The 20,093-nt window shown below is 55.2% G+C and overlaps 3 protein-coding genes across 4 annotated transcripts in view; all 3 read left to right on the top strand.

Moving 5' to 3' along the window:
• Positions 1–20,093, top strand: part of LOC137846219 (butyrophilin subfamily 1 member A1-like) — a 54,624-nt gene that overhangs the window by 12,656 nt on the left and 21,875 nt on the right. The window contains exon 5 of the mRNA XM_068664024.1: positions 17,813–17,833. Within this exon, the coding sequence (XP_068520125.1) occupies positions 17,813–17,833 (21 nt within the window). The remainder of the gene's footprint in view (positions 1–17,812; positions 17,834–20,093) is intronic.
• LOC137846199 (butyrophilin subfamily 1 member A1-like) lies at positions 478–19,919 on the top strand. 2 transcript variants are annotated; one of them, XM_068663961.1, is made up of 17 exons: positions 478–1,423; positions 2,290–2,637; positions 3,267–3,548; positions 3,678–3,782; positions 4,060–4,080; positions 4,622–4,642; positions 4,758–4,778; positions 4,876–4,896; positions 5,004–5,024; positions 5,247–5,267; positions 5,772–5,792; positions 5,900–5,920; positions 6,349–6,369; positions 6,880–6,900; positions 7,009–7,029; positions 7,188–7,220; positions 18,744–19,919. In XM_068663961.1, the coding sequence occupies exons 1-17, from the start codon at positions 1,225–1,227 to the stop codon at positions 19,370–19,372; spliced, it is 1,827 nt and encodes a 608-aa protein (XP_068520062.1). In that variant the 5' UTR covers positions 478–1,224; the 3' UTR covers positions 19,373–19,919. The 2 variants fall into 2 exon arrangements, with proteins under 2 accessions (XP_068520062.1, XP_068520061.1); XM_068663960.1 differs by lacking the exon at positions 18,744–19,919 and adding an exon at positions 7,398–8,462 and having other exon boundaries at positions 491–1,423; positions 5,154–5,267.
• Positions 15,283–17,904, top strand: LOC137846250 (butyrophilin subfamily 3 member A2-like). The gene is made up of 4 exons (XM_068664097.1): positions 15,283–15,586; positions 15,997–16,344; positions 16,973–17,254; positions 17,383–17,904. The coding sequence occupies exons 1-4, from the start codon at positions 15,388–15,390 to the stop codon at positions 17,559–17,561; spliced, it is 1,008 nt and encodes a 335-aa protein (XP_068520198.1). The 5' UTR covers positions 15,283–15,387; the 3' UTR covers positions 17,562–17,904.

Genomic DNA, 20,093 nt, shown 5'->3' with positions numbered 1-20,093 from the left:
CAACCACAAACCTCATCCACCTTCATCCTAGTGCACCGGGTGCATTGGGAATAGCTTCCCTCAGAACATGTGCTGTTACATAATACATGAGCTCTAATACATATTCATTATTTTCCCCTGTCCTGGTTTCAGTTAGGATAGAGTTAATTTTCCTCCTAGTAGCTAGTAGTGTGCTATGATTTGCATTAGGATGAGAAGAGTGCTGATAACATGCTGATGTTTTAATTGTTGCAGAGCAGTGCTTACACCAAGCCAAGGATGTTTCAGCTTCTCGCTCTGTCCTGCCAGAGAGCAGGCTAGGGATGCAGCAGGAGCTGGGAGGGGACAGACCCAGGACGGCTGACCCCAACTGGCCAAAGGGGTATTCCATACCATCTGACGTCATGCTAAACAATATATAGGGGTGGCTAGCAGGGGCTGGGGGGGGAGCAGACTGCTCAGGGTTAGGCTGGACATTGGTCAGTGGGTGGTGAACATTGTGCATCATTTGTTTCATACACACTGTTAGTAGTAGTACTATTATTATTCTTGTTGTTGTTATTATTATTTTCCTGTCTTAATAAACTGCCTTTATCTCAATCCACAGGCTTTACTTCATGGTTCTCTCCGTGATCCCAGAGAAGGAAGGTGGAGAGTGAGGGAACAGCTGTGTGGTGTTTAGCTGCCAGCCCAGTTAAAACACAACATCTCTGAAAAGGCGGACCTCTTCAATACTCATTTCCATACACCCCTCCCTTAGCTCCTCCACGTTGCGTCTGTGCAATGTAGCCTGGTGGTCGTGGGCAGGGGTCTTTCAGGATGAAGGCAAAGAGGAAGAGGAGGTCAAACTTTTTACCTTTCTGGACTTTGACCTTCTGTTGGACAGTACCGAGGAGGTTTTTGCTTAACTTTGCCTTGCTTCCTGCCAACAAGTTTTTTGTCCTTCCCTAACGACTTTTTGTCCTTCCCTCATCCCTTGGCTTTGAGCGATATCTTACTTTTTACATCTGCTTCTCGTAAGGTTCTCATCTGCATCCCCAATAATCAGGATATTTTACCATATATGTAGCTAAATATTAATTCAGATCACTTTTAGCATCTTCCGCATCTCAGTGGCAGGCATGCAGAACTCCCCAGACACTTGTCCCCACTGCTCCAGGGCCAGAGCTCCTCCTAGACGATTATTGCAGCCAGGATGTAGGAAAAGGCTTGGGAAGTTGGGCGTAGCCCTGTGTTTCCTGCAGCATGGCTGGGTGCTGTGAGGAACCTCGCTCTTTTGTTGGGGTTCCCTTGGAGAAGAACACCTGGGGGGGCCATCTGCCCCCTGGGAAACCTCTCTCTCAGATGGGGCTCTCCTGGGGTTGTGGTTGCCCCAGTCTCACCAGGCATGCCAGGGGCCTCCTGACTTCCCTCATCACTCTGCTCCTCCTCCAGCTGGGCTCAGGTAGGATCCTGCAGGGCTGCTGGGGGCTCTCCCCCCTGTGCATGCAGACTTGCTGCTGCGGGACAGGGGAGCGGCCATGGGAAAGGGGGGACCCGAGCCTACAGCTCGCCCGCGCTGGGTTTCACTTTCACTTTTGTTCTTTCAGACGACACAGTCACTGCCTTGCCTGCCCTTTCTGTGTCTCCTTCACCCACCTGAATTCTGCAGAGAGGGCTCCCACTCCCAGCACACCTCCTTCTCCTGCACGTCCTCCCTCTCCCTCTCCTGTTTCCTCGGTGGTTTCCCATGGCACCCAGGGGACACAGCACGCACCAACTCACGCACCAACTCACGCCCTTTGTCACTCACTGCCCCTAAATTTACAATGGCAAAATCTTACCTCCTCTCTGTGCCCTTCTCCATTGCCCAGTGTTAGAAACATCTCAAATAATTTTCTTCAGACAGAATCTTCTCTGAAGCTATTTTATTTGTGATTGCAATGGCAGGCATCCTGTCAATCAGGAGAGCAAAATCCTAACCTTTTATTCCCTATTACCTGACACCTGATCACCTCCCCTTTTTCCTCATTGGCTGAGTACCACAGTTTCACAAGCTACTCAACGCTTCTCTATACTGTATATGTAGATTTTTTTTTTTAACCCTTTAATTTCTCCTGTCTTATGTTTTGAGAACTTGTGATCTTTGGTTTCCTGTTCTCACACTGCTCATCCTGCTTTTCTCAAGCTTCTACCTTATTTTGGAACAGTGAGGCCTTCTACAGTCCACTTATCTACTTAGCATTTCTCCTTATTATGATTACACAATTACCTTGGAATACAGAAAAATAATTCTCTGCTGCAAAAACACAACATTGTTTCTCACACCAGCCCAGCTCAGAGTGGTGGGACCAGGCCACTCTGTCACTGCCACCGTGGGGCAGGATGTCGTGCTGCCCTGCCACTTGTCCCCTCAACGCAATGCTCGCACCTTGGAGGTCAGGTGGATCCGGGACAATATCTCTGAGACAGTGCACCACTACCGCAATGGAGAGGACCTGTACGGGGAGCAGATGGGGGCATATGTCGGAAGGACAGAGTTGGTCAGAGATGGTCTCTCTGCTGGAAGCCTGGACTTGCGAATCACGGGGCTGAGACCCTCTGATGATGGCCAGTATGTCTGCACTGTGAGAGATGCTCATGCTTATGATGAAGCCATTGTGGAGCTGGAGGTGTCAGGTTAGTGGCTGGGGTGATGCTGCCAGGGCATAGTTTATGTGTCCTTTGAATGTTTCAGCTGTTTCACAGCATGGAGCATGCCCATGGATGTGGAGGTAATGTTTGGGGAGAGAGCTCCCTGGAGAGTTTTCTCAGTTTTCACTGGTGTCTTTGAAGAATGTAATCATAATATTGTGAGGGCACTGGGCACAGGCTGCTGAGCAGCACCTTCAGCTGTGTCAGCAATGGGACCAAACAGCACACAGGGAGAATCGCAGAGTCCTCTGAACAGGCAGACGACTGCTTTACTTTTGCTTTCTGTGCTGGGGGAGACCTGAGAATTTGTCAGGAAGTATTGGGGCTTCTTGAACGAGCATGGCATGGTGCAGAGATGCTGCCTGGAGGTGCTGGATCTCTGCACCTGGGTTTTATGGACAATATGGGGTCACTGACATTGTGCAGCCCTTCTTTCTGTTTTTAGCGCCAGCCAGGTTGGATTGGGGTGAGGGTGGGTGCACGGAGCACCTGGAACAAAAGCCGCTGGTGCTGTGGCTGTGCTAAGCTGTGTCTGTCTTGGGAGCAGACGGGGTCTTTGCCTTGGAACTCAATCACTCCCCAAGTCAAGCCCCAGCCACGCGCTCTTCCCCCAGCCACAGGCACTGACCCCCACCTCACCCTGGGGGGCTACGAGGCCGGAGGCGTCCGGGTGCTGTGTCGATCAGCCGGCTGGTACCCGCTGCCGCAGCTGCTGTGGAGGGATGCTCGCGGGCAGCACCTGCCCTCGGTCTCCCAGACACATTCCCAGGACCAGGAGGGGCTCTTTGAAATCGAAGGCGCCGTCATCGTGACCGGGAGCGTGGAGGGGCCCTTGTCCTGCGTGGTCAGGAACAACCACCTCCAGCAGGAGAGGAAATTTTCCCTGCACATTGCAGGTACAAATGGCACAGCCAGGGTGAGGTGTTCCTGGCCCCTGCACTTGTCCCGACCCAGGAGAAGTCTGGATCTTGCTCTTCCACCTGCGGGCATGAAAATACAGCCCTTTTCCTCGTGCCTTTTTTCAGCTCCCTTCTTCCACAACGCCCAGCCCTGGATGGTGGCTCTGGCTCTGGTCCTCGTGCTTTTGGCTGTGTCCATTGGCCTCGGTGTTTATCTCTTCCGAAAGCAAGGTAAGCTGGCAGAGCAGGGATGGAGCAGAGGGAGGTGTTCTGCAGGGACCCCCCTGGGTCTGGAGTGGGGCTGAGCCCTGGCCCAGGGTGGTGTGCAGGAGGAGGAAGGGAATGTTCTCCTGGGGATGCCAAAGGCCTTAGGATCGTCGTGGGTGGGAGGCCAGGGAGCATGGCTGCAGCGTGGGGCTGGTGGCAAGGCGCAGCCCCCCTGCACATGTTCCCACCCAGCAACCAAGCTGCTCTGCTCACCACCTGTTCCTCCGCCTTTGCTTTTCAGCGGCACAGAGGCGAGAGCTGGGTGAGTCCTTGCAGTCCCTGCCCCCAGCCCCTGGGGAAGTGGTGTCCGTGTGGGAGGGAGTTGGCCTGGTCTGGGTGGGCTCTGGGGGCTTGTGTGCTGGTGGCTCGGGGGTGCTGGAGGAGCAGCTGGAGCCTGGGGTGGGAGTGGGGAGTGCTGGGGCTGGGGCTGCCCTGGGCATGGGGCACGGCCAGGATGGCTGAAAGGAACGGGGATCAAGGTGGGGATGGGGAGCAAGCTGCGGGGCTGCCCCGCTCTGTACTGATGCTTCTGGGACAGGGACGTCCTCCACCCATGTGCAATCACTTCCCTTTGTCTTTTGGTGGCATGGTGCAGAGAGCTGCACAAGTGTCTGTCCTTACTGCTCCACGTGCAAAAGCCTTGCTCAAAGCTGGGTCTTGCTCCCTGTTAGACTGGTCCCTCCTAGTCTGGGTGGAAGTTGGTCATTTCCCACTTTAAACCCTTTGTGGTCTTCAAATGGGATCAGCCCTGAGATGAAAAGCTGTAACCTCTGATCACTCATGCTTCTGTTTTCCTTTTCCAGTGAACAGAGATGCAAAGCTGGGTAAGTCTCCTTCCCCAAAGAGAAAGCATTTGGTGTCTTCCCAGAGGAGTAGCCATGGGATAAGAAGCTGCCCCTATGAACATGCATTACTTTTCTCTTTCTTTTTCTTTTACAGAGGAACTACCTGCAGAGATCGGTGAGTCTCCATCCCCAAACCCAAAGAATTTGGGGTCCAGACATGGGATGATCATTTTTCCCTCTGATCATGGGTTCCTTATGCTTTTCTTTCCCAGTGGAAAAAGATGCAAGACTGGGTGAGTCTCCCACCTAATCTGAAGGAATTGACATACTTTGTTTGCAGCAGCCATTTGATGAGAATCTCTACTTCCTCCTCATGCACTGCTTTCTCTTTCTTTTCCAGCGGAATTGGCTGCCAAAGTGGGTAAGTGTCCCTGAGCTTGGGCACGGTGCAGAAAGCTGCACAAGTGTCTGTCTTTACAGTTCCACCTATAAGACCATTAAACAAAGCTGGGCCACAATGACTATTTGCTTGGTCTCACCTCGGAGCAAGGCAGTATTTTGCCAGTCATGGGATATGTTCATGATCTACCATGGGCTGAGCAACACTCCCCTCTGATCACGCATTACTTTCTTTCCTTTTCAGAGGAACAAGCTGCAGAGCTGGGTGAGTGTCCCCGTGCTTGGACCCCAGGGAAGCACCAAGGCAATGTGCAGGCGAGGGTGGGCAGCTGGGACAGAGCAGCCCAGGGCTGGCCCCTCACAGGGGAGCGGGGAGTGCTGGGGCTGGGGGTACCCTGGGCACGGGACACGGCCGGGATGGCTGAAAAGAACAGGGATCAAGGTGGGGAGTGAGCTGAGGGGCTGCCCCATTCTGCACTGACACTTCTGGGACAGGGATGTCCTCTACCCGTCCCCATTCACTTCCACTTGTGTTTTGGTGGCACGGTGCAGAGAGCTGCACAAGTGTCTGTCCTTAATGCTCCACGTGCACAAGCCTTGCTCAAAGCTGGGTCTTGCTCCCTGTTAGTCTGGTCCCTCCCAGTCTGAGAGCAAGACTGTCTGTGCCCATTCACCAGGTCAAAGAACTTTGGGGTCTAGCCATGGAATAAGTCATGGAATTTGAAGCACTCCTCTCTGATCATGCATTGCTTTTGCTTTTCTTTTCCAGCGAGAAAAGATGCAAGTATGGGTAAGACTACCTTAAATAACCCAAAGAGTTGGCACCTTTCCATGGCAGCAGCCATGGGCTGAGGAGCTCCCCTCTCATTGTGCCTTGCTTTTCTCTTCTTTTTCCAGCGGACCAAGCTGCAGAGCTGAGTGAGTGTCACAGAGCTTGGGCTCTGACATTTCCAAGGCGAGGTTCAGAGGAGGGTGGGCAGCTGGGACAGAGCAGCCCAGGGCTGGCCCCTCACCCTGCTCACACCCACCACTCTGCACCCACGTACGAGCTGTGGGGTTGCCCCGCTCTGCACTGACACTTCTGGACAGGGACATCCTCCACCCATCCCCATTCACTTCCACTTGCGTTTTGGTGGCACGGTGTTGAGAGATGCACAAGTGTCTGTCCTTAATGCTCCATGTGCACGAGCCCTGCTCAAAGCTGGTTCTGGCTTACTGTTAGTCAGGTCTCTCACAATCTGGGTGCAAGTTGGTCATTTCCCACACATGAGATGTATTCAAAGTCTAGCCATGGGCTGAGAAGCTCTTCCTTCTGGTCACACACTGATTTTCTTTTTTCTTTTCAGAGGAACAAGCTGCAGAGCTGGGTGAGTGTCCCCGTCCTTGAGCCCCAAGGCAACACCAAGGCGATGTGCAGGGGAGGGTGGGCAGCTGGGACAGAGCAGCCCAGGGCTGGCCCATCACACGGGGGTGAGGAGTGCTGGGGCTGGGGCTGCCCTGGGCACGGGACACAGCCGGGATGGCTGAAAGGAACGGGGATCAAGGTGGGGACGGGGAGCGAGCTGCGGGGCTGCCCCACTCTGCACTGACACTTCTGGGACAGGGACGTCCTCTACCCATCCCCGTTCACTTCCACTTGCATTTTGGTGGCACGGTGCAGAGAGCTGCACAAGTGTCTGTCCTTACTGCTCCACGTGCACAAGCCTTGCTCAAAGTTGGGTCTTGCTCCCTGTTAGTCTGGTCCCTCCCAGTCCGAGAGCAAGACTGTCTGTGCCCATTCACTAGGTCAAAGTACTTTGGGGTCTAGCCATGGAATAAGTCATGGAATTTGAAGCACTCCTCTTTGATCATGCATTGCTTTTGCTTTCCTATTCCAGTGAGAAAAGATGCAACTATGGGTAAGACTACCTTAAATAACCCAAAGAGTTGGCACCTTTCCATGGCAGCAGCCATGGGCTGAGCAGCTCCCCCTCTCATCATGCCTTGCTTTTCTCTTCCTTTTCCAGCGGACCAAGCTGCAGAGCTGGGTGAGTGTCACAGAGCTTGGGCTGCATGACATCTCCAAGGCAATGTGCAGGGGAGGGTGGGCAGCTGGGACAGAGCAGCCCAGGGCTGGCCCCTCACCCTGCCCACACCCACTGGGCACCAGCCATGGGCTGTGACCAGCTCTCCCCTCTCCTTCCAGCATGGAGAAGGTGTCTGCTGCCTCATAACAGAGGTAGGTGTGCATTGGGTTGCCCACTGAGATGCTTCTCCTGCCCCTGCTGGGGCATGTTCATGAGCCAAGAGGTGCCCCATCTCCTGCCCCGTGGGGCAGCTCCTGGCCCCGAGCTGGGGAAAGCCTGCCCAGGGCTGAGCTCTGCCCCTGATGGCCTGGCTCCTTCTGTCCCTGCAGTGAAGGTGACCCTGGATCCGGACACGGCTCATCCCATGCTTGTCCTGTCTCAGGACAACAGCAGTGTGAGATGGGAAGACATACCACATCAGGTTCCTGACACACCAGAGAGATTTCAGGAGAGTTTATGCGTGCTGGGCCATGAGGAGTTCAGAGAGGGCAGACACTGTTGGTTGGTGGAGGTGGAGGGGGAGTTGCTAAAGTATTCTTGGTGGGCTGTGGGGGTGGCCAGGGCTTCTGTGGAGAGGAAAGGGAAGATCAACATGAGCCCTACAGCAGGGATCTGGGCTGTGGAGTACTATTATGAACATCTCAAGTCTTTCACATCTCCTCCCACTGACTTGCCCCTGTCCCCTGTCCCCACAAGGATCTGGGTCTGTCTGGACTGTACCCTGGGGCAGGTGTCTTTTATCAATGCTGACAATGGGGTCGAGATCTTCACTTTCACAGCAGTCTCCTTCAATGGGGAGAGCATCCGCCCCTGGTTCATGATGCGGAAACGGGGAGTTCAGCTGTGCCTGAGGGACAGTTCCCTGTAAACCCTGTCCCCAGCCCTGGGGACCTCCTGTCCTTCTCCAGCCACTCCTGCATCACCCCTCCTTGGTCCTGCAGGATCAGCACAGGAATGAGGGGCACTGGGGACAGGGGCTGCCCCGTGTTCCTCCCTGCTGCTGGAGGAGGGCTGGGATGCTACAAGCAGGGGCCAGGCCCCTTGAAGCCCTGGGCTCTGCCCTGCACGCGGCTCCTGTGCTGGGGCACAAGCCTTCCTGTCACCCATGGGTCTCAGCCTGCCTCTGAGCCCCAGCGGGCAGCACAGGGGCTGCAGCAGCTCTCCACGCTCCTCTCCCCTCTGCTTGCACTGCTTGCAGACCCCAGGGCAAGGGATGTGGTCACCATATGCTGATGGCCATTGCAGGCCACCTTTGCCTCCTAGTTTGGGGTTGATCCTTGCTTTGTGCCTGGTGCTGAGCATGAGCATCCTGTGGGGGCTCTTTGTTCCCTCCTCTGGAGCACATGAAGGCCCAGCAGCAGCAGGACTGTGTCAAATAAAGTTTTGTACAGGAAGATGGAGTCTGGCAGTGGCATTTCCTGGGTGCTTTGTGTCCTGAGGCTTTGCTGCCTGGGAAGGCGTCTTGTAGCAGACCATCTCCTTGGTGTTGGTCCTGGGAGTCAGAGCCAGGAGGAACCTAAACTCCAGGAGCTCCCATTTCTCCAGCTGGAGCCTGGGACCCCCTTGTCCCATCTGGGTAATTGTACTGCCCAGGGGGGCACCCAATGGGCTTGCAGCCTCCCATCACACAGGCTCTGTTGAGGCTTTCCCCACACTGGGGCATCTCTTGGAAGTCCTTCAAGCAGAGGGAGCAGGTCTCCTCAGCCTAAAGCCCAAGATCACAGAATGACAGAATAGCCCGAGTTGGTAGGGACCCAATGAGACCATCAAGTCCATCTTGAGACTCCACAGCGGCCAACCCCAAAATCAGACCCTCTCTCAAACAGCCTACTGCAAACACTGCTTCAGCTGCAGCAGGCTCAGGGATATGGCTACATCGCTTGAGAGCCTGTTCCAGCGCCTGAGCACCCTCTCAGGAAATAAATAGTTTCTGAACAGCTGGCCTGAGCCTCCCCTGAAGCAGCTCCATGCCATTTTCTCTGGCTCTGTCACTGGCCCCAGAGAGCAGAGACCAGCGCCTGCCCCTCCGCTCCCCTCATCAGGAAGCCATGGGCCACCGCAAGGCCTCCCCTGCATCTCCTCTGCTCTGGGCTCAACAAGCCACGCGCCTTCAGCTGCTCCTCACACGCCTTGCCCTGCAGAGCCTTCGCCGTCCTCGTAGCCCACCTTGGAGGCTCTCGCACAGTTTCACGCCCTTCGTCTGCTGCGGTGCCCACAGCTGCACGCAGTGCTCGAGGCGAGGCCGCAGCAGGCCGAGCAGAGTGGGACGATCCCTTCCCTCGGCCGGCCAGCAGTGCCGTGCCTGAGGCACCCCAGGACACGCTTGGCCCTTTGGGCTGCCAGGGCCCGCTGCTGGCTCACATCCAACTTGCCATTGGCCACAACACCCCCGCTCCTGTTCTGGGGGCTGCTCTCCAGCCTCTCGCCCCCCACACTGTCCGTACTGCCAGGGCTGCTCCTGCCCAGGGACATGGCCGGCACTTGCTCTTGTTAAACTTCCCACAGGCGGTGGCTGCCCAGCTCTCCCCTTTGGCCAGATCCCTCTGCAAGGCCTCTTCACCTTCGACGGAGTCAGCAGCTCCTCTCAGTTCCGTGTCAGCCACAAACTCACGCAGGTTTCCTTCCCATCCTGCATCCAGGTCATTTTTGGGACCACTGATGAGACCTGTCCCCAAAATGGAGCCCTGCACAGCCCCACTCATGACTGGCCACCAGCCTGATATCGCCCCATTTACCAGAACCCTCAGAGCCTGACCCCTCAGCCAATTGTTCACCCATCGTATTGTGCATTTCTCTGGCTCTGTGATGGAAGTTTGGTCCAGATGGATACGGTCAGAAACCATGTCATAATCTTTCCTGAAGTCCAAAAGATCACTTCAACTGGCTCCATCAGTCAAATGGGAGACTGACCTTATCCAAAAAAAAGGAAATGAGGTTTGTTGAACATGAGCTTCCCCCCATGAACCCATGTGTCCTATGACCAGTGACCGCATTGTCCCTTAGGTGTTTTTCACTCACTCCCAGAGCAATCTCTGTAACTTTACCAGGCACTGCCATGAGACTGACAAGCCTGTAAGTCCCAGGGTCTAATTTGCTGCCCTTTCCGGAAACCGGGGCAACGTTTGGCAGCTTCCAGTCACTGGGACCTCTCCAGATTCCTCAGTATACTTAAAACTATATTAGAGAAATTTCATGATGTAGTGGGTTTACGTGGCAAGGTCTTGGTAGCAGGGGGCTGCAGGGTGGCCTCTCTGAGGGGAATCCAGAAGCTGCCCCATGTTAGATGAGGGCCCATTTCAGCTGGCTCCAAAGGGACACGTTGCTGCCCAGAGCTGAGCCACTAAGCAATGTTATTTGTGCCTCTGTAAGGGCATAGTTAAGATATGTGGAAAAAACTTCTGCACAACAGCAGCTAGGAGAGTGAGGAGTGAGAACCAGCCCTGCAGCCCCCAAGGTGAGTGCAGCAGAAGGGCAGGAGGTGCTCCAGGCACACAGCAGCAGTTCCCCCGTGGCCTGTGGAGAGGTCCCTGGTGGAACAGGCTGTCCCCTTGCAGCCCATGGGTCTCACATGGAGCAGATCTCCACGCTGCAGATCATGGAGGAGCCCCCTGTGGAGCAGGCACTGGGCCAGATCTGCAGCCCCTGGAGAGGAGCCCATGACGGAGCAGAGGGTCTGAGGGGAACTGCCGACTGTGGGGGAACCAGGTTGGAACAGTTTGCTCCTGACTGAAGGACCCTGTGGTATGGACCCATACTGGAGCAGGTATTGAAGGGCTGCTGCCTGTGGGAAACTCACATAAGATCAGCTCGTGAAGGATGGCATCCCATGGGAGGAGTTGTTGACTCTGTTGAGGTGGAAAGGCCTTGCAGAGAGATCTGGATAGCCTGGAGAGTTGGGCAATCACCAACTGCATAAAGTTTAAGAGCAAGTGCTGGGTCCTGCACCTGGGATGGGGCAACCCTGGTTATAGGGACAGACTGGGGGATGTGATCCTGGAGAGCAGCCCCACAGAGAGTGATCTGGGGGGTTGTGGTTGACAGCAAGATGAACATGAGCCAGCAGTGTGCCCTGGCAGTCAGGAGGGCCAACTGTATCCTGGGGTGCATCGAGCATGGCATTGCTAGTAAGATGAGGGAAGTGATTGTCCCGCTCTACTCTGTTCTGTGCAGCCTCACCTCAAGTACTCTGTGCAGTTCTGGGCACCACAGTACAAAAAGGATGTGAAAGTATCGGAGAGTGTCCAGAGAAGAGCCACAGAGATGGTGAAGGGCCTAGAGGGGAAGACGTATACCTTCAGCCAGTTTTCTTAGTACTCTGGGATGAATCCCATCAGGCCCTATAGTCTTGTATGTATCCATCTGTAGCAGCAAATCACACACAAATTTGGGGTTGTTGGGACTTTATTGTTCCTGCAGTCACTGTTCTCCAGCTCAGGGCACCTGGGGTTCCACAGCCCAGCATCAGTCTTAAGGACAAAGAAAGCATTAAACATCTCTGTGAAGTTGAGGAACCTATGAGACCATCCCCATCAAGTAACAGACCAATGTTTTGTCTCGTCCTACTTTTGCTGTTAAGAGAGTTTAAAAAAATAATGCATTTTATTGCCCCTCCCAGTACTATCCAGATTCAACTCAAATTGAGCTTTGGCCATACAAATTTTCTCCCTACAAAAGCAAACAGTACCTCTGTAATCCTTCCATATTCACTGACCTCGCTTCCAGTAAACAGGAACTTTCCTCATCCACCTAAGCTCTAGAAGAAGGTCCCTGCCCATCTGAGCCAACCTTCTACCACAGATGCTTTACTGGAGCCGGGATCAGGGCTGGCACTTTGCCTTCAGCACCCTGGGCAAAGGGTGGCAGCTCTGGGCTCAGCACCCTGCTGTGCCCCATTCCCTGCAGCCTCCGATCATGCTCAGGTCTTCACTGCCATCTCTCCACATTTTCCCATTGCTCACAGTTTGATTCCTCCTTGCATGCATGGAGATGAACGAGCTTAGCCAGTGGCTTTCCCCAGAGCTCTGGAGAGGCCCCTGCTGGGGACAAGCAACTTGTGCTTGCCAAAGGCAGTGGACTGGGCACAAGCTGCAATGGGATGGTGGTGCCAGCCCTGCAGAGCTCCCCAGACATTGCACCAAGGGCAGAGCTGCTCCAGGAGGGTTATTGCAGCCAGGAACTGGGCAAAGGTTGGGAAAGTTGGGCGGAGCCTTGTACTTTCTGCAGTTCTGCTGGGTGCCGTGAGGGACATCTATCTTAGTGGGGCTCCCTTCAAGAAGAACCCCTGGGGGGCCACCTGCCCCCTGTGGAATCTCTCAGATGAGGCTCTCCTGGGGCTGTGGCCACCCCAGCCACACCAGCCATATCAGAGGCCTCCTGACTGCCCTCGTCACTCTGCTCCTCCTCTGGCTGGGCTCAGGTAGGACCCTGAGAGGCTGCTGGGGGCTCTCCCCCCTGGGCCTGGCAGACATGTTGCCATAGGGCAGAGGGGCGGCTGTAGAGCAGGAGGAGCACTAGCCCACAGATCAACCCTGGCTTGGTTTCACTTTCCATTTTGTTCTTCCACACAACACGGGTGCTGCCTTGGCTGTCCTTTCTGGCTTTTCTTCACCCGCCCAAATGCTGCAGAGAAGGCTCCCACTCCCAGCACACCTCCTTCTCCTTCACACCCTCCCTCTTCCTCTCCTGTTTCCCCGGTGGTTCCCCATGCGACACAGCGGGACGCAGCATGCAGCAACTCATGCACTGCTCGCCCTTTGTCACTCACTGCCCCTAAATTTACAATGGCAAAATCTCACCGCCTCTCTGTGCCCTTCTCCATTGCCCAGCCCAGCTCACAGTGGTGGGACCAGGACACCCTCTCACTGCCATTCTTGGGCAGGATGTCGTGCTGCCCTGCCACTTGTCTCCTCAACGCGATGCTCGCAGCTTGGACGTCAGATGGATCCGGGATGAGTTCTCTGAGACAGTGCACCACTACCGCAATGGAGAGGACCTGTACGGGGAGCAGATGGGGGCATATGCCGGGAGGACAGAGTTGTCCAGAGATGGTCTCTCTGCTGGAATCCTGGACTTGCGAATTATGGGGCTGAGACCCTCTGATGATGGCCAGTACGTCTGCACTGTGGAAGATGCTGATGCTTATGACGAAGCCATTGTGGAGCTGGAGGTGTCAGGTTAGTGGCTGGGGTGATGTTGGCAGGGCAGAGTTTATGTGTCCTTTGAATGTTTCAGCTGTTTCACAGCATGGGGCATGCCCATGGATGTGGAGGTAATATTTGGTGAGAGAGCTCCCTGGAGAGTTTTGTCAGTTTTCACTGGTGTCCTTGAAGACAATAATCATAATATTGTGAGGGTACTGGGCACAGGCTGCTGCGCAGCACCTTCAGCTGTGTCAGCAATGGGACCAAAGAGCACACAGGGAGAATCGCAGAGTCCTCTGAGCAGCTGGGCATCTGCTTTACTTTTGCTTTCTGTGCTGGGGGAGACCTGAGAAGTTGTCAGGAAGTCTTGGGGCTTCTTGAACGAGAATGGCTTGGTGCAGCAATGCTGCTTGGAGGTGCTGCAGCTCAGCACTTGCATTTTCTGTGTGATTCGGGGACACTGGCTCTGTGGAGCCCTGCTGTCTGTGTCCGGCACCAGCTGGGATGGTGTTGGGTGAGTGTGGGTCTGTGGAGTGCCCTGCCCCAGAGCCCCTTGGACCGTGACTGGTCTGGGCTGTGTCTGGCATGGGAGCAGATAGGATCTCTGCCTTGGAGCTGCATCACTCCCCAAGTCAGTCCCCAGAGACATTTTTGTTGACCTTCTTTGAAACTTGGGCAATGTTTGACAGCTTAAATTTCAAGACCAAAGACCCTTAACATAGAATTTGGAGAGGTCTCAAGATGACTTTGATTGGGAAAATCTCAAGATTGTCCCAATGCGCACTCTTTGATTCTTCCTTAGATGGGTGGAGATGAATGAGCCTAGAGAGAGGCTTTCCCTGGAGGTCTGGTGAGGCCCCTGCTAGGGACAAGCCCTTCGTGCTTGCTGAAAGCAGTGGACTGGGCATCCAGCTGCGATGGGATGGTGGTGCTGACAGGCAGAAAAGACTCTGCAACCATAGGGTTGTAAAGTAGGTATACTTTATCGCATTGCACTGGGCACACTGGGAATAGCTTCCCTCAGAACGTGTGCTGTTACATATCACATGAGCTCATTATTTTCCCCTGTCCTGGTTTCAGTTAGGCTAGAGTTAATTTTCTTCCTAGTAGCTGGTAGGGTGCTGTGTTTTGGATTAGGATGAGAAGAGTGCTGATAACATGCTGATGTTTTAATTGTTGCAGAGCAGTGCTTACACCAAGCCAAGGATGTTTCAGCTTCTCATTCTGTCCTGCCAGAGAGCAGGCTAGGGATGCAGCAGGAGCTGGGAGGGGACATACCAAGGACAGCTGACCCCAACTGGCCAAAGGGGTATTCCGTACCACCTGACGTCATGCTAAACAATTTATAGGGGTGGCTAGCCGGGGTGGGGAGGCCGGCTGCTCAGTGATAAGCTGGACATTGGTCAGTGGGTGGTGAGCATCTGCATTGTGCAACACTTGTTTGTACACACTGTTAGTAGTAGTACTATTATTATTCTTATCGTTGATATTATTATTTTCCTGTCTTAATAAACTGCTTTTATCTCAATCCACAGGCGGTGGATCACTTCACGGTTCTCTCCATGATCCCAGAGAAGGACGGTGGAGAATAAGCGAATGGCTGTGTGGTGTTTAGCTGCCGAATGGGTTAAACCACAACTTCTCCGAAAAGGCGGACCTCTTCAAGTACTAATTTCCATACTCCTCTCCCTTAGCTCCTCCACGTTGCGTCTGTGCAATGTAGCTTGGTGGTCATGGGCAGGGTTTTTTCAGGATGAAGGCAAAGAGGAAGAGGAGGTCAAACTTTTTACCTTTCTGGACATTGACCTTCTGTTGTACAGTATTGAGGAGGTTTTTGCTTAACTTTACCTGGCTTCCAGCCAACAAGTTTTTTGTCCTTCCCTAACGACTTTTTGTCCTTCCCTCATCCCTTGGCTTTCAGTGATATCTTCCTTTTTGCATCTGCTTCTCATAAGGTTCTCATCTGCATCCCCAATAATCAGGATATTTTACCATATACGTAGCTAAATATTAATTCAGATGAGTTTTAGCATCATCCGCATCTCAGTGTCAGGCACACAGAACTCCCCAGACTCTTGTCCCCACTGCTCCAGGGCCAGAGCTCCTCCTAGAATATTATTGCAAACAGGATGCAGGAAAAGGCTTGGGAAGTTGGGCGTAGCCCTGTGCTTCCTGCAGCATGGGTGGGTGCTGTGAGGGACCTCGCTCTTTTGGTGGGGCTCCCTTGGAGAAGAACACCTGTGGTCACCATCTGCCCACTGGGGGACCTCTCTTTCAGATGGGGCTCTCCTGGGGCTGTGGCTGCCCCAGTCTCAATGGCCATGCCAGGGGCCTTCTGACTTCCCTCATCACTCTGCTCCTCCTCCAGCTGGGCTCAGGTAGGATCCTGCGGGGCTGCTGGGGGCTCTCCCCCTTTGCCTGAGAGTCGTGCTGCTGTTTGGGCAGGGGGGCGGCTGTGGTACAGGGGGGACCCGAGCCCACAGCTCACCCATGCTGGGTTTCACTTTCACTTTGATTCTTTCACACAATACGGGCGCTGCCTTGCCTGCCCTTTCTGGCTCTTCTTCACCTACCCAAATGCTGCAGAGAGGGCTCCCACTCCCAGCACACCTCCTTCTCCTGCACACCCTCCCTCTCCCTCTCCTGTTTCCCCGGTGGTTTCCCATGGCACACGGGGGACGCAGCACGCACCAACTCACGCACCAACTCATGTGCTTTGACACTCACTAACCCTAAATTTACAATGGCAAAATCTCACCACCTCTCTGTGCCCTTCTCCATTGCCCAGCCCAGCTTAGAGTGGTGGGACCAGGACACTCTCTCACTGCCACCATGGGGCAGGATGTCGTGCTGCCCTGCCACTTGTCCCCTCAACGCGATGCTCACACCTTGGAAGTCAGGTGGATTCGGGCCAAGTTCTCTGAGACAGTGCACCACTACCACAATGGACAGGACCTGTACGGGGAGCAGATGGAGGCATATGCCGGGAGGACAGAGTTGTCCAGAGATGGTCTCTCTGCTGGAAGCCTGGACTTGCGAATCACAGGGCTGAGACCCTCTGATGATGGCCAGTACGTCTGCACTGTAAGAGATGCTGATGCTTATGACGAAGCCATTGTGGAGCTGGAGGTGTCAGGTTAGTGTCTGGGGTGATGCTGCCAGGGCAGAGTCTACATGTCCTTTGAATGTTTCAGCAGATTCAGAGTATGGAGCGTGCTCATGGATGCGGGGGTAATATCTGGGGAGAGAGCTCCCTGGATACTTTTGTCAGTTTTCACTGGTGTCCTTGAAGACAATAATCATAATATTGAGAGGGCACTGGGCACAGGCTGCTGAGCACCACCTTCAGCTGTGTCAGCAATGGGACCAAACAGTACACAGGGATAGTCGCAGAGTCCTCTGAGCAGCCGGGCGTCTGCTTTACTTTTGCTTTCTGTGCTGGGGGAGACCTGAGACGTTGTCAGGAAGTCTCGGGGATTCTTGATCCAGCACGGCTTGGTGAAGGACACTGCCTGGAGGTGCTAGAGATTAGTACCTAGGTTTTAAGGGCAATTGGGGTTCACTGGCATTGGGCAGCACTGCTGTCTCTGTGTGGCTCCTGCCAATGTAGTATTGGGCTGAGAGTGGGTGCACAAACCACACGGTCTCTGAGCCCCTGTGGCCGTGGCTGGGTTGGGCAGTGCCTGGCATGGGAGCAGATGGAGTCTTTGCCTTGGAACTGAATCCCTCCCCAAGGCAAGTACCAGCCACGCGCTCTTCCCCAGCGACAGGCGCTGACCCCCACCTCTCCCTGGGGGGCTACGAGGATGGAGGCGTCCGGGTGCTGTGTCGATCAGCCGGCTGGTACCCGCTGCCGCAGCTGCTGTGGAGGGATGCTCGCAGGCAGCACCTGCCCTCGGTTTCCCAGACACATTCCCAGGACCAGGAGGGGCTCTTTGAAATCGAAGGCGCCATCATCGTGACCGAGAGTGTGGAGGGGCCCTTGTCCTGCGTGGTCAGGAGCAGCCGCCTCCAGGAGGAAAAGGAATCATCCCTGCACATTGCAGGTACAAATGGCACAGCCAGGGTGAGGTGTTCCTGGCCACTGCACTTGCCTGCGCTGAGAGAAGTTTGGGTCTTGCTTTTCCATCCACGGGCATATAAACACAACCCTATTCCTGGTGCCTTTTCTCAGTTCCCTTCTTCCACAACGCCCAGCCCTGGATGGTGGCTCTGGCTCTGGTCCTCGTGCTTTTGGCTGTGTCCATTGGCCTCGGTGTTTATCTCTTTCGAAAGCAAGGTAAGCTGGCAGTGCAGGGATGGAGTGGAGGGAGGTGTTCTGCAGGGACCCCCCTGGGTGTGGAGCGGGGCTGAGCCCTGGCCCAGGGAGGTGCGTAGGAGGAGGAAGGGAATGTTCTCCTGGGGATGCCAAAGGCCTTAGGATGGTCTTGGGCCTCTGCCTTGGGCAACGAAGGCAGGGGAGAAGGCAAGGGGCCTTGGGTGGGAGGCCAGGGAGCATGGCTGCAGCGTGGGGCTGGTGGCAAGGCGCAGCCCCCCTGCACATGTTCCCACCCAGCAACCAAGCTGCTCTGCTCACCACCTCTTCCTCCGCCTTTGCTTTTCAGCGGCACAGAGCCGAGAGCTGGGTGAGTCCTTGCAGTCCCTGCCCCCAGCCCCTGGGGAAGTGGTGTCCCTGCGGGAGGGCCTGGTCTGGGTGGGCTCTGGGGCCTTGTGTGCTGGTGGCTCGGGGGTGCTGGAGGAGCAGCTGGAGCCTAGGGTGGGAGTGGGGAGTGCTGGGGCTGGGGTTGAACTGGGCACAGGACACAGCCGGGATGGCTGAAAGGAACGGGGATCAAGATGGGGACGGGGAGTGAGCTGCGGGGCTGTCCTGCTCTGCACTGATGCTTTCAGGGGACGGACATTCTCCAACAATTCTTTATTCACTTCCATAATGGCTTCAGTGGCACAAAGATAAAAGTTGCACAAGTGTCTGTCCTTACAGTTCCACTTACTCAAGCGTTGTACAAAGCTGAGCTAGTATGTCTAGTTCTTTGTTTCCACCTTAGGATAAGGCAATATATTCCCAATCACGAGATGTATTCCGGGTCTATGATGGGCTGAGCAAGTCTCCCCTCTGATCATGCGTTACTTTCACTTTCATTTTCAGAGAAACAAGCTGCAGAGCTGGGTAAGTGTCACAGAGCTTGGGCCCCACGGCCACGCCAAGGCAATATGCAGGGGAGGGTGGGCAGCTGGGACAGAGAAGCCCAGGGCTGGCCCCTCACCCTGCCCACACCCACTGGGCACCAGCCATGGGCTGTGACCAGCTCTCCCCTCTCCTTCCAGCATGGAGAAAGTTTCTGCTGCCTCAAAATCGAGGTAGGTGTGCACTGGGTTTCCCTGTGAGGTACTCCTCCTGCCCTTGCTGGGGCATGTTCAGCAGCCCAGAGGTGCCCCATCTCCTGCCCTGTGGGGCAGCTCCTGGCCCCAAGCTGGGGAAAGCATGCCCAGGGCTGAGTTCTGCCCCTGATGGCCTGGCTCCTTCTGTCCCTGCAGTGAAGGTGACCCTGGATCCAGACACGGCTCATCCCGACCTTGTCCTGTCTCAGGACAAGAGCAGTGTGAGATGGGAAACTGAACGGCAGCAGGTGCCTGACAAACCAGAGAGATTTGACCGTTGGTGCTTCGTGCTGGGCCGTGAGGAGTTCAGGGAGGGGAGGCACTGCTGGTTGGTGGAGGTGGAGGGAGAGCGGCTAAAGTATTCACAGTGGGCTGTGGGGGTGGCCAGGACATCTGTGAAGAGGAAAGAGTTGATCGACATGAGCCCTGAAGAAGGGATCTGGGCTGTGCAGTACTATGAGGGGCTGCTCATATCTCTCACATCTCCTCGCACTCCCTTGTTCCTGTCCCCAGTCCCCACAAGGATCTGGGTCTGTCTGGACTATACCCAGCAACAGGTGTCTTTTATCAACGCTGACAATGTGGTTGAAATCTTCACTTTCACAGCAGCCTCCTTCAATGGGGAGAGCATCCGCCCCTGGTTCTGGGTGGAAACACTGGGAATTCAGCTGTGCCTGAGGGACAGCACCCACCAGACCCTGTCCCCAGCCCTGGGGGGCTCCTGCCGTTCTTCAGCCACTCCTGCATCACCTCTCCTTGGTCCAGCAGGAGCAGCACAGGAATGAGGGGCAGTGGGGCCAGGGGCTGCCCCGTGTTCATCCCTGCTGCTGGAGGAGGGCTGGGATGCTGCAAGCAGGGGCCAGGCCCCTTGCAGCCCCTGGGCTCTGCCCTGCACGTGGCTCCTGTGCTGAGCCACAAGCCCTGCTGGCACCCATGGGTCTCACCCTGCCTCTGAGCCCCAACGGGCAGCACAGGGGCTGCAGCAGCTCTCCACGCTCCTCTCCCCTCTGCTTGCACTGCTTGCAGACCCCAGGGTAAGGGATGTGGTCACTGTGTGCTGCCGGCCATTGCAGGCCACCTTTGCCTCCTAGTTTGGGGTTGATCTTTGCTCTGTGCCTGGTGCTGAGCATGAGCAGCCTGTGGGGGCTCTTTGTTCCTTCCTCTGGAGCACATCAAGGCCCAGCAGCAGCAGGACTGTGGCAAATAAAGTTTTGTACAGGAAGATGGAGTCTGGCAGTGGTATTTCCTGGGTGCTTTGTGTCCTGAGGCCTTGCTGCCTGGGAAGGCGTCTTGCAGCAGACCGTCTCCTCACACGCCTTGCCCTGCAGAGCCTTCGCCCTCCTCGTAGCCCTCCCTTGGAGGCTCTCGCACAGTTTCACGCCCTTCGTTGCTGCGGCGCCCACAGCTGCATGCAGTGCTTGAGGTGAGGCTGCAGGAGGCTGAGCAGAGCAGGATAATCCCTTCCCTCGGCCGGCCAGCAGTGCCATGCCTGAGGTACCCCAGGGC

Source organism: Anas acuta, chromosome 31 (genome assembly GCF_963932015.1).
Source record: "Anas acuta chromosome 31, bAnaAcu1.1, whole genome shotgun sequence".
NCBI lineage: Eukaryota > Metazoa > Chordata > Aves > Anseriformes > Anatidae > Anas > Anas acuta.
Note: the sequence above shows the minus strand (reverse complement) of the source record. Positions and strands in the feature narration are given on the sequence as shown.